The sequence below is a fragment of the Ambystoma mexicanum genome, chromosome 5q, assembly GCF_040938575.1.
Source record: "Ambystoma mexicanum isolate Mex_15411 chromosome 5q, UKY_AmexF1_1, whole genome shotgun sequence".
In the NCBI taxonomy this organism is placed as follows: domain Eukaryota; kingdom Metazoa; phylum Chordata; class Amphibia; order Caudata; family Ambystomatidae; genus Ambystoma; species Ambystoma mexicanum.
This window is the reverse complement of record NC_090933.1, coordinates 1252578267-1252590906: the sequence shown is the minus strand read 5'-3', so window position 1 is coordinate 1252590906 and position 12640 is coordinate 1252578267. Positions and strand designations below refer to the sequence as shown.

Sequence of the window (12640 nt, the reverse complement as noted above, 5' to 3'; positions counted from 1 at the left end):
CAGTCATGCGCAGCCCTCCTACATAAATGACAAGAGTTCCACAGCTTGCGACTCTCACGACACACAGAATAAAATGGGACCCACGCTCAAGATCGCTTAGACTGACAAACCAAACACAGAAAACACAGTGTTTCCTTGGAGCAGAGCTGTCTCCAGGAAGGTATCAAGGCGCTCAGGGATACTATAGACCAACCACTGACTGGTCATATTACCCCAAGGTCTGGTTTGCCTTTCATTCCTGTGGCATCTCCAGTGCCCTTCCAGTATTCCAGTGATGAAAGAGTATGGCCTTTGCTAATCAACAAGATTTTAAATTGTACTGTTCAACTCCTTTGTCTTTGGAACTCTAAATCCTAGAGACTTGGCATTGTGACTGATTTCATCTTCACGTGTAGTATTTGATTTTGATGTTGTCGAGTGAATACAATCCACACTTGATCAGAGACCTGACTGAACCCGTGTTCACACTCTTAGCGGTGTCCTGCGGAAGTGTTTAAAGGTAGTCTCACCTGCCGCCTACAGTATAAGCTCAATTGATTCCATTCATGATACCCAGACAATCTACTGCTCCCCACCCAGGCCCTCACAAACTATTAGTAAGAGGGATGTCAGCCTGCCCCGAGGCAGTGAAAACATGGGATTGTGTTTGGGAAGAAGTGCCGTTCCCACAGTTTGCTAATGATGTCTAAGCTCGCTTGGAAACTATAGAGATATAGATAACCTCCCTGTTCTCGCCATCATCAAGGTCAGAACTTTAGCATCCGGTTCCTTAAGAGGTCTGACCTTCAACTGGAGAACCTAGTTTGGCAACAAATCATACATGCAGCCATCATACCAGTGTACTCTGCAGTCATGGCTTCCCTAAATTATTCATAAAATGAGTAGCTTCCCCACTTTCAGAAAATAGATTAAAGCAAATAAATACAAGCATAAAAAACAAAGATAAGAAACCTCTAAGGATAACAGGACGTGGTGAGCGGGAGCAGAAGATGTAGAGGTGTGTACAATTAAAAAATAACTGGCTTTAAGTTTACCCCAACAATGTCAAAACAGGACACACAGGAAGGTCCTTGTGACAAAGTAGCCTCATGTGATGGTGCAAAACATATATTAGCATGAGGTCAGTTGCTAAAAGATTCTGGGAGCTTTCAACATCACTACTCCCCACGAGAAAATGCCTGGTCCCAATGAGACTCAAAAGCTCACAGTGTTCCGAGATGGTCCCTGTGACTCTCATGGGATAATTGAAGCATGTGAATCCATCTAAGTTCCCAGGATAGAGAACAAACAGAATGCCTATCACTGAGTGATAAGGTTGATTACAGACCCAGATAGCACACTGTGATCACATCAGCTCCTCAGCATTAGCCTCCACTCCTTGGGGGTTGCACGTAAAAAACAAATGTAAGTAGTGGCTGCAAGAGTGGGAAAGTTTGAGGCTGCAAGGCGGGTCTTCTTTAGGAGAGGTGATCTTTTCTGGAACTAGCTTAGAATGAAAGATTGCAGGCTCTGGCACCAATGTCTTATTTTCAACTAGCTTGCTGCAAACAGATAGAGTGGTGCACTGGTGATGTCTCGGGAGGTTAGCTCAGGTGCAACGTGCTCGCCTTGGAAGCAAGAGGATACGGAGCAACACAGGTTCGATCCCTGGGTCCGTGCTTACAAACCTCTGGGTATTAAGCGCATTATAAATAATCTATCATATCATATCATGGAGTGGTGCAAGGAAGGCACTGGCGTTTACTGATTTCGACATAGATTGCCATATACGTAGAGATGGAACAGAAAGAACGAGCAGTTTATTAATTACACCCAAGAGTGTGTGAAGTAGGAGCCCCTCTGACCTGCTGCCTTTTGTTGACAATAAAGAATCGTGAATCCAAGATGGAGAGTTGCCTCAAATGCATTCAGAGCATTCAGTTTATCCTAACGCAATAGAATTCTTCAAAACCAGTAGATTCAACTCCAAAAAGAACCACGGGTTTGAAATCGGGTGGGTGAGATGGTTTTCAAACAAAATCAAGAAAAGTGCAGGGACTCAAATAGAAGGATTTTTAGCCAAAAGAATGTATAGGTCCTGATGGCACTCGCCGTGCCCATGCGATATATGAAGGAGAGTAAGATTGTCTTAAGCTGGGCATTGCTTGACATTATGGCATGGACAAGATATAGCCTTTACAAGAACCTTCATAGCGCTACAAAAGGGGCATCAGCTAACGATCAGCGGTGACCATCCACCCAGCGTCTGTTGACTGTAAGCAGAATATGGTTTAACCTGTCCACTGCATTGCATCTCTTTACAGAAGACCATATGGTGCTCCTGCTTGCAGTACTGTGCATTTAATGAGAAATGACCATTGGTCAGCAATGATGTGCTCACCTCATCTCATCATCTTCCCCAGATAGTGTAAGGGTGTCCCTGATTATAAGGGTGTCCCTAATTATGCTCACACCAGAATAAATACACCCCTCTAGGGAAATAAGGCCAAGAGTCTATCTTGTAAGGATAACAAGTTTAAACTTACAGAAAATGAGGATGGTAGCAAAGAACTCTGCTCCCTGAACTGTCCCTCATCCATTCCTTTGTCCTACCAAACTGGTGGCAGGCAGTAGTTTACATATTCCAGTTTTCCTGTAGTGGGGTCACTGGATACAGGCTATGGCTCTATCCAAATCCATGCTTCTTCCATACAGGGGATGCTCCAACGCCTTCCTTTCTTCATTGTCAGCGTTTCCTGTCAGAACATGCTGCTCTACATGTTGCTACCTTACACAGAAACACACTGCAGCCCTGCAGACTTTTACAAACCTTGAGGCCTAGCCCAAGGAAAATCTAAACATTTTTTGTACAAAATTTTCATTAATTCTATCCATACTTCACTCCTCCTGCTAATGTTATCTGGGCCCTGTAGTTTTACACATTTATTTTTATAATCTGTCCCATCCCGCATTTTGGGCACCAAGCATGTAAAGTCCCATTTTAGCCTGCATGGGCTCTTGACAGATAGCGGCAGCTGGAGAGTCACTTTGTGTGCTGCGAACACCGCAGTGTCTGTAGTCCAATTTTAGCACAGACTGCATTCTTTCTGGGAGAGAGTTTGCATCTACCGCACTAAGATTGTACAAATACAAATCTATCGAACTTATTATTACTTGTGCTTTATATTTAAACAATAACTGCCCTTTTTCACTACCTGCCCATGTTTGTGTATGTGATTATATTTGCATAAGTGAACCTTCCCAATGCCCCTCCTTCCCTAATCCATTGTAGCGCCTAAAAGACCTAACTCTTAAGCGCTTGGGGGTGCGGGAGGACCCTGGTTCCTTCCCAATAATAGCCCAATGGTCTTCTCAGCTGGCCTTCTTCTTTGCCCATCTTTTCGGAGTCACTCTTAGATGTTGGCCATCGAAAACCCAGGGTCCCAGCGAAGTGAACCCTGATTTTATGCATATCCTTGAAATCTGTACATTAGCTTTTTGTCATCATGATGGAGTAGAAGGCCGCAACGCAAGCTCTTAACAGAGAATATAAAATAGGTGCTCCTCTCAGTGGGGTCATTAGGAAATATATCAATATATTGTTGTTTCTTCCTCATTCTAGATAGAGTTCTGAAACCAACCGCAAAGGCTGCCTGTTGCTGCACTTCAAGCATTGACAGGAATCTTTGTGTGGCTGATAGAGGAGTGCCTGCAGAATTCAAGTTCTTGCCTTCCGAATGCCTCCTCACGTTGTGAAGGACCAACCATGAAGAGAGGAGTCACCTTTTGCGTCTTTTAAAGTTATTGAAGCTTTGTCAGATGATGTGTTTAGAGAGGGCAGATGCCATTTGCATGAAAAGGCTGCAGGGACATAAAGTGCAAGTTGGCAAGCTTTAAAGACTTAGGGCCTCATTACGAGGTTACCGATAAAATCTGCCGGGACCTGCCGGATTACCGGGCAACCCCGTAACACTGCTACCTCTGCCTGAGATCCCGGTGCTACCAGCATATCACAGGCGGCGGCAGTACAGTAAGCTCCCATTCCCATGCAGTCCAATAGGACTCCATGGGAATGGGAAACTTGAAGCACCGGCACCGTTAATAACGTTGCCGGTGCTTCAGTGAAAAGCCTGCCGGTAGGGGCCTGACCTAACCTGCCGGGAGGTCTGCGTGGCCCCCACCGGCAGACTCAAAGTCCGGAAAAGGTGGCAGTAACTCTTTACCAGCACCTTTATTTCCGGACCGGTTCACTTGTAATGAGGGCCTTAGCATACTTGTGGCAAAGACATTCATCAACCAATGCAAGCAGCCTTAGGTAACAGATGAGCAAAGACCAAAGTGAAAGAAACATGTGAAATATGCAAGAAGACATCTTAGAAACAAATCAGTGTTCAGGCATCAGATTCAGACTGTTGCCATACAGCTATGAAAGAGATGGAGACATGTTTCACACCTATCCGGGTTAATTATTGAGATCTCATGTACGGCCATTCCTGCTACTGTCCATGGACAACATATTTCGTGCTCATATTGCCGGATAAATACATTTAATAAAAATACAGCGTGCGGAGAGAAGATAGTCTCTGTTGTGGGTTTCTCTGTAGCTACATTATCACATTTCTCAAAGCACAAGAGGATCTGGAGATTTAGGGGCTGATTTGTGGAATTATTTGCGCTGAAAAACGGGGATTTGTGCACCATTCTGCCCGCAAATCCCCATTTGTTAAGCAGGGATTTGCGGGCAGAATGGCGCACAAATCCCAGTTTTTCGGCGCAAATAATTCCATGAATCAGCCCCTTAATGTGGCCTTGCATTGTTGACGAGAGCTGGCAATGAGTGGATAGGACAACATGAAATGGAACTACAGTGGGGCAAGTTACAGACCTTGCAGAGAGCTGCTTGCTTACCCTCGCCGTCGGCATCTTGTTGGCCTCCACGTAGAAATGCGGCGTCCGAACCTCGTACAGTGCTCCGTAGTCCAGCTCCTGTGTGGAAAGATTCAACAAGTCAGCACTGTAATACACCAGTAAATTTAGTATTGACTCTGCGTTTTTCTCCTGAAGGCAAGTAGAGCATATGACACAAGCTGGTCCAGCTACATCCTCTTCGCAGTTCAATAGCACATCTTTCCTAACCAGAAAAAGATGCAGCCCATTGGCTACCTTCTCTATTCTGGAATCAGAGCAAATAGTCTTGTATTCAAGGGAATATTGCACTGAAATTGTTTGAAAAAATGAAAATCCCAAACAGAGTTTGCCATTAATACTTTTCGAATCCCTCGGACCCCCTCCCTGCACATCATGCAAGCGTCTGAGAATGTTCAGGGAGGAACCCTGTTTAATTATTTATTCTTTTGGGCTTTCACACCACTTTTATGCTGATGATACTCAACCTTTTCTGTCTTTTTCACCTCTGATCCACGAGAAATTAAGCTCCTGCTTACTGGCCATCCAATCATGGACGGCTGACCACTTTCTAGCACTAAATTCCTCTAGAACGTAGGTCCTCTTCTTACCATCGTCCACAGTTCTGTCTCCGCTTTCACCTGCCTCTATTTCTTTTCCTCCTTCTTCGCTACCAATTTCGCCTATGGCTCGAAATCTTGGAGTCTATCTAGACTCTTCACTCACACACATCCTATTTCTTCTATATCTCGTTCCTGTATTCTACATCTCTTCAATATTCAGCGAGCTTGCCCCTTTCTTTTCATGCTTCTAAATTACTACTATCCTCAATAACCTTTTTGACCTTTTCTACTGTTCTTGTCTTCCGTTCGGTCTTCCAGTCTCACACTTAATTCCTCGCTAATCTATTTATAATTTGTCTATTTGTTTACTATTCTCTATGTCTTGACTTTATTGCCCCGGCTCTTTCTTCCTTGCATTGGCTTAATTTTCACTCTCGCCTTCATTTTCTTTGTCTACTCTTTAAATCTCTCTATGAACTTTCTTCACTATATCTGTCTTCTCTTGTGTCTTTCTATTCTCCTCCTCGACCTTTCCACTCAGGCTCACAGTTTTTTCTTACTGTCTCTCAGTCTCTGTGTGCCGAATCACCATTCCATTCTTTTGCCTTGTGGGCCCCACTGCAGTGGAACGCGCTTCTGCTCAATCTTCATTGTTTTTCTCCTTACCCTCTCTTCTGTTCTCACCTTAAACTTTATCTTCTTTCTATCTAATTGGTTTACATTGTTCTTGCTCATTATCCCTACCTGATGTACCGATATTAATGTGCTGGGCGCTTTTGCGTAAAGCTCAGTAAAAATACCAATAAATACAAATATAACCCCCTTGAGGGGAGAGAAAATGTACAAGAAAAAAAAACGTATTCATTTAAAAAATGGTCAGAAATAAAGAGTGCCGATGGTAGATCCTAGATCCCTCGGACGATCTTTGTCCCAGGTCCCACACGTGAACCGTTTTCATTAAAAAACGGTCAGAAATAAAGGGTGCCGATGGTAGATCGTAGAACCATCGGACGGTCTTTGTCCCAGCTCCCACGCCTGAACCTTATTCATTAAAAAACAGTCAGAAATAAAGGGGGCCGATGGTAGATCGCAGAACCATCGGATGATCTTTGTCCCAGGTCCCACACCTGAACCTTATTCATATAAAAACGGTCGGAAATAAATGGGGCCAATGGTAGATCGCAGAACCATCGGACGATCTTTGTCCCAGGTCCCACACCTGAACCTTATTCATAAAAAAACGGTTGGAAATAAAGGGTGCTGATGGTAGATCGCAGAACCATCGGACGATCTTTGTCTCAGCTCCCACACCTGAACCTTATTCATTTAAAAGGGCCAGAAATAAAGGGTGCCGATGGTAGATCGCAGAGCCATCAGACGATCTTTGTCCCAGCTCCCACACCTGAAACTTATTCATTAAAAAACAGTCAGAAATAAAGGATGCCGATGGTAGATCATAGAACCATCGGACGATCTTTGTCCCATCTTCCACACCTGAGCAAAGTGTGAGGCAAATCACAACCCCCGGCAGAGTTATAATGACCCCCTTGTTGCACGCAGTTTCACGGTCAGATGATTCATGCGCCTTGCATGAGAAGCACTATCCAGATAATACCTAAATGGCACTGAGTGTAGAAATCCCTAGTCCACTGGGGGCCAATGAGCACAAAAGAAAAACACAAGCAGAGAAACTGTCTGACTGATTGGAAAATCATACACAGCCTAAGAGTGTCTCACCAGCAGATGCAAAGGCACCCCAGAAGATCTGAATTCAAGTGTCTCTCTATGCATGCCAAGTTCTGAACATTCTGTAGCATGAAATACAAAGACTTTACATTTCTTTACAATCAATCCATGGATTCTGGTGTCCAATGCGATTAACCTGTGAGTTAGGGCTGTATCAGAGGAGATGATCTTCCCAAAGCATCATGGAGTAGAATGGGCGACGTACACATGACTGCATGCGCGATACTTGCTAAGGAAATTGCTACACTGGTTGGTGGTGAGGCATGAAGTATATTGGCATTGCCTTACTGCCGGCTAGAGCTGGAGGCCAGTGGAGCAGAAGAAAGGGCGCCCTGTAACACGGTGACATGTACCACGGATGTAGGCTCACTTTTGACAATGGAGATGCTGCCGGTGATCAAAAGGATGATGGCCTGTATGTGATGAAGATCTATGACATGCTCCAAGAATATCCAGATCTGTGAATCAGGTGTGATTCAGCAGGTGCACATGTGAGATGCGCACGGGCAACTCCGGATTAGCTCCGGTGCAGATATTTGAGAATCAGGCCCTTTAAGGGTGCCCTTATGCTTGACTCTCATATTTACTCTGGTGCTATAGGACAGCGCAGGGCTATAGAGACTAGTGGAAAGTAAGATGGGGCGCGATAGAGACCTTGCAGGAATACAGACAGAGCAGGAGCCGGGGGCTTCTCAGCAGAGATGCGTTCCTATGAAATGACAGGTCATTGGTCTCTGAGATTGGAGAGAGGAGGGATCACGGACACCATTAGAAGACACCCTTTTTCAGAAAGGGCAATATATGTGTTATGTCCGATTCACTACCACTTGTGTGCTGAACGCTGAGTGTGGGTGATGGCATGAGTGGAATGTGTATGTGGGAATGTAGAATGCCCTGCCCCACCTGTTCGATTCTACGTTAAAATACTGAATCCAAAACAACGAGGACGAAAACACTGATTTTTTATTTTTTTATTTCCAAAACTCCTTTTTGTTTTTTTGCACTTTTATTTATTTTAGATGCAGGGAGAGACCCCTGCAGCCGCCCCCACCTTTCCTCTACCTTCATGTATTCCATTACCCCACCCCCATCTATTTTTCTGTGAAAAAAGTACATAAAAGTCGAAAAATTCGACTAATAAAATTCAGGGTTTTCAGCCCTGTTGTTTTAGGATTCGTTTTTTGGGGGGATTACTGCCTGTTCCCCTGGGGACAGTCAGAAGATGTAGCCTGGGCGGTGAGCACCAGTGGGTTCTTTCGCTTGTATGTTCTGGGCTTGCAGGATGTAACTTAATACAGTACTTAAGGAAGACTTTCAATATAACAGTATGCACACATGGTGGAGGCAAAGCCAGCAAATTATTTATAAACAAAAACCTTTCGCATAAAGTGAATAATTGTATAGCAGTCCATTTAATTGTTGTAGTTGATTACATGTTCAGGGGTAATATGTGTAAATCGTATTATGAAGACCCCTGCTGTTTATTTAGGCTAGGTGAATGCTATACTAGTTTAGAAAAGAAAATAATAAATAGTTAACAATAATGGCTTGGGTTTCATATAGCGCTTGTTATCACACTTTTTACTGTTGCATAGCGCTTTCCATAATAGGTGTTAGGATTACCTAAATGAGTGGTACTCCTAGCAGACTTCAAACCTATGGCTGATATGCAAATGGGTATTGCTCCTTTGTGAAAGGTACAGTGAGCTAAAACATGTGGATGAGGACTCTGAGCTCGTACCTTCCCACAGAACAGGTTATCATGCTGTGTTCTTTCTTGCAGAGGGGTGCTCTGACCTCTTTTTGAATGTAAAAGGAACTTCGGGTTGGTCACCCTAGGTTCCCTAGGGTTATCCAGACGTGGACCCCTTGCTCACTGTGCTCAGAGAGGCACAGCTCCACCTCACTGATGAGCCCCGACTAGGCCGAAACACGTATCTGGGGTTGCTGTTGGTACTCTTGTTCAAAGGAGGATTGCATAGTATTTCGGTGCTGGACTGCTCAAGTGGGCGGGACAAAAACTGATATGCAAATGGATTTCCTCCTTTATGAAAGGTACAGTGAGCTAAAACATGTGGCTGCAGACTCTGAATGGGTACATTCCCACAGTGCAGGTTATCATGCCGTAATTGTAATTGGATATTTATAACACGCTTAATACCTCAAGCTTTCTAAGCACAGAGCTGGGGATCAAACCTGTGTTGCTCCGCGTCATCTTGCTTCCAAGACTTCTTTTTTGCCTGTGACTGTCAATGTGAACAAAGATGTCTGATGCAAGCACTCAACTCACTGAGCTGTCTGAATACGCTCCATGTAACAGGAACTCCGACACCATTTGACATTGTGACAGTGTCACGCACAAAACACAAACGTTAATGTACAATTTGTATATAGCTGTTAGTGTAGGTGGTTTCTAAGCCCATTCCTAAGCACTCCTAGTAATGAGAGAAAAGGTGCAGTGAAGCAAAGCGATTTTGGAAAGTGGCATTAGGCCCGCAACTAACGACACTGACACTAGATCACATTCAGTCACAACATGTGATGCCCAGGTGATGCTCATATCATGCCCAGGCAATGCCCATGTGATGCTCGTGCAGTGTCCATGTTATATCAATATGAGGGCCCATGTGATATCTAAATGATGGACCTTTTGGTTCCTGTATGATGTTAAAGCAATACCTAACATGCTCATGCAGCACCCATGTGGTGCCCAATATGTTATACATGTTGCATTAGATTCACTCAAAGTGTATGGAGGCCGCAAGTGGTTGCTTGGCAATGGGCCAGACAACCTAGAGCTGCACTGAGATTAGATTGGAAAGGGGTGGGTTTTTAACAGCTTCTGATTATGGTGACAGTCTTCTGTTTGTCGAATCAAAATAGGGGGAGCGTCCCTTAGGGCAGGAGCCAGCGATGAAAAGACTCTTCCACCTATCCTGTTTCGATGGCGGTGTGGCGTAATTAGCAGTCCGCTGTTTGAAGAGCGGAGATGTCTGGAGGACTGGTATTTGACAAGGAGGTTTTTCACCTATATGTTGCTGCTGTGATGTTTATGTCATGCTTGTACAAGGCCTTTGTGGTGCCCATCCACTGCCTATGTGGTCCATGTTGTACCCATGTGATGCCCATGCAGTGCCCAGGTGGTGAAATTCCTATGCCGTGCCCATTCGTTGCCTACGTGGTGCCCCTGTGTTTCCAATGCAATGCCCAGGTGATGCTTATTCTGTGATGCCTATGCTTGATAGCCTGGTTGAGTTCTGCATGGTTGTTGGCTCCCTTCGTCAGTCAGACCCTGGCACTACTCAATCATTGTACATAGGACTCTCTCACGACAAAGTGAGAGTTACACACTCACCGTGGTACCCATCCTTTCCAGCGTCTCGTCGTTGATTGGATAGCGCAGTTTCATTTTGCGGTATAGTGGGTGCTTCTCGTAGTAGTTCACCAAGTCCACCAGGCTTTCGAACTCAGCGGAGCTCCCCAGCATGAAGAGGCGTCCCTCCTGCTGTATCCGACAGTGCTTGATCTTGCCCTCCGCTCTGAGGCAAGGCAAAGGAAGCCACTTAGTCTCAAGACCCTCAGGCAGCGATATACACTCATGTGCACATGTACATCTAATTCCACAAGGCTCCAAAACTCACAATTCATAGGCACGATGGCACTCCATGGCAATAGCATGAATTGAGAAATGCTATCTCACACACACAAGTACAACATTAACTATGTCAATGTATTACCTTAATGAATTACCTGATAATAGTTATACAAATATAACACTAATTAAACCACAACTGATGATTAATTAGTACAAATATTATCATCAATTTCATTTATTGCTTTTAATAACTTCATTAATAGGGTTTAAAACCTCTTTTGAACTTTGACAAACTACACTGATGAATATTATTGCTAGGCGTTTAAAACGGTACAGAGCTCCAAATGACAATACTGAGGCACAAAGGGCCTCATTCTAAGTCGGGTGGTCTGGTAAAAAAGTGCCGGTATTCATGGATACAGCAACCGAGTTTGGCAGTATTTCCGACAGAATTTCCGCCAAACACGTAATGAGTCTCAATAACATGCTCCACTCCTCAAACCCTTCTTTTATTTTTTTTAAACATACTTTATTGAAATTTTACAATCGAAGTAAAATAAAACCAGACAGACACTAGGGGCGAAAGAGAAGCAATGAAAAGAAGGGAATTGGTAGGAGGAAAGAGAAAGAGAAAAAAATGGGCAGGTTAGGGGACCTTCTATTGTATTGCAAATACGTATATGGCATAGTAATGTTTACCTTATGTACTTAATTTGGCCAATAAAATAGCTCACGACACTTCTGCCTTCATCATACAGGATCCATGTTCAAATCCCACCAGGCAATTCATCCTTTCGGATTAATTGTGTACCTTAAATTGGGTAATGATAACTCCTATTAAAAAAATGTTTTTGAAGTGGGAGGAATAAGTGGTGGAGGGCAGGCTCTTGGTTGAGCAAGAACCACTTCCATATTCTAGGAAATATACTTCCAGGAGTGACTGGCGCATACAAGCGCTGAGCGCCCTGCCTGGCGCACCCGCTTGTTTCTTCTGGAGTCGTACCACTCACCTAAATGTGTGCCCACTCGGTGTGTGTGTGATGGGCAGGCCCCTGGTGTTAAAGTGACAATCCATTCCCTCCAGCTACCGCGTCAGAAAGACAATCCCTGCATTTAAAGCTACATTTGAAAAAGAAGTGTTTGTATGTGGGCATGTTTGAAGGTGATCTAATGCAATACATATGTGTGTAGGTGCACATGTATGTGTGTGTGTGTGTAAGTGCACGCAATTACAAAGCATGCATGTGTGTGTATGGGGATGAGCTGCATCATACATCATACAAGTTATTTACAGTGGCAATGTTCAATGGTGACTTTTACTATGGATGCATCGTCAAGATCCAGGGTGACCTGACTGTAAAAATCAGGAGCTCACACTGCTTTGTAAAGTTATAAAAACGGTCACATTAGGTGGAATAAAGATTATGTTCGAAATCCTAGTTGATTTCGCCTCAAAAAATGAGCTGACCGTCAATATGCCAAAAACCAACGCTAAGCTGATCTCAGCAAAAAAGATAAACTGACATTAGATAAATACGAGTTTGGGTCCATCGAATATGTAAGTAAATACCCCTATCTGGGCCTTGATATGAGCCAAAATCAGTCGTATAACCATATTATTGATGCAAAAAGGACCAAGGGACACAGATTATCAAACGTGGTAGAGAAATTTGCTCCCCAGACTGCTGGCTACTCCTTGGAGGGTATATTGGCACTCTATCAGCAAAGCTTTTGTCCTATGCTCTTATATGGCCTGACAGATTTAAGATATTTATATATTTATTTATATTGCGTCGAAAGCCCGCGGGCATCGGGGCGCATACATTTAGACACTGGACGTACACACATTTTA

At 44.0% G+C, this 12640-nt stretch overlaps 1 protein-coding gene across 1 annotated transcript in view; it reads right to left on the bottom strand.

Annotated features, from left to right (window-relative positions):
* Nucleotides 1-12640, bottom strand: part of LOC138497983 (1-phosphatidylinositol 4,5-bisphosphate phosphodiesterase gamma-1-like) — a 738955-nt gene that overhangs the window by 127409 nt on the left and 598906 nt on the right. Inside the window, exons 20-21 of the mRNA XM_069621756.1 lie at nucleotides 10549-10732; nucleotides 4888-4965 (exon numbers count right to left, since the gene is read on the bottom strand). Of these exons, the coding sequence (XP_069477857.1) occupies nucleotides 4888-4965; nucleotides 10549-10732 (262 nt within the window). The remainder of the gene's footprint in view (nucleotides 1-4887; nucleotides 4966-10548; nucleotides 10733-12640) is intronic.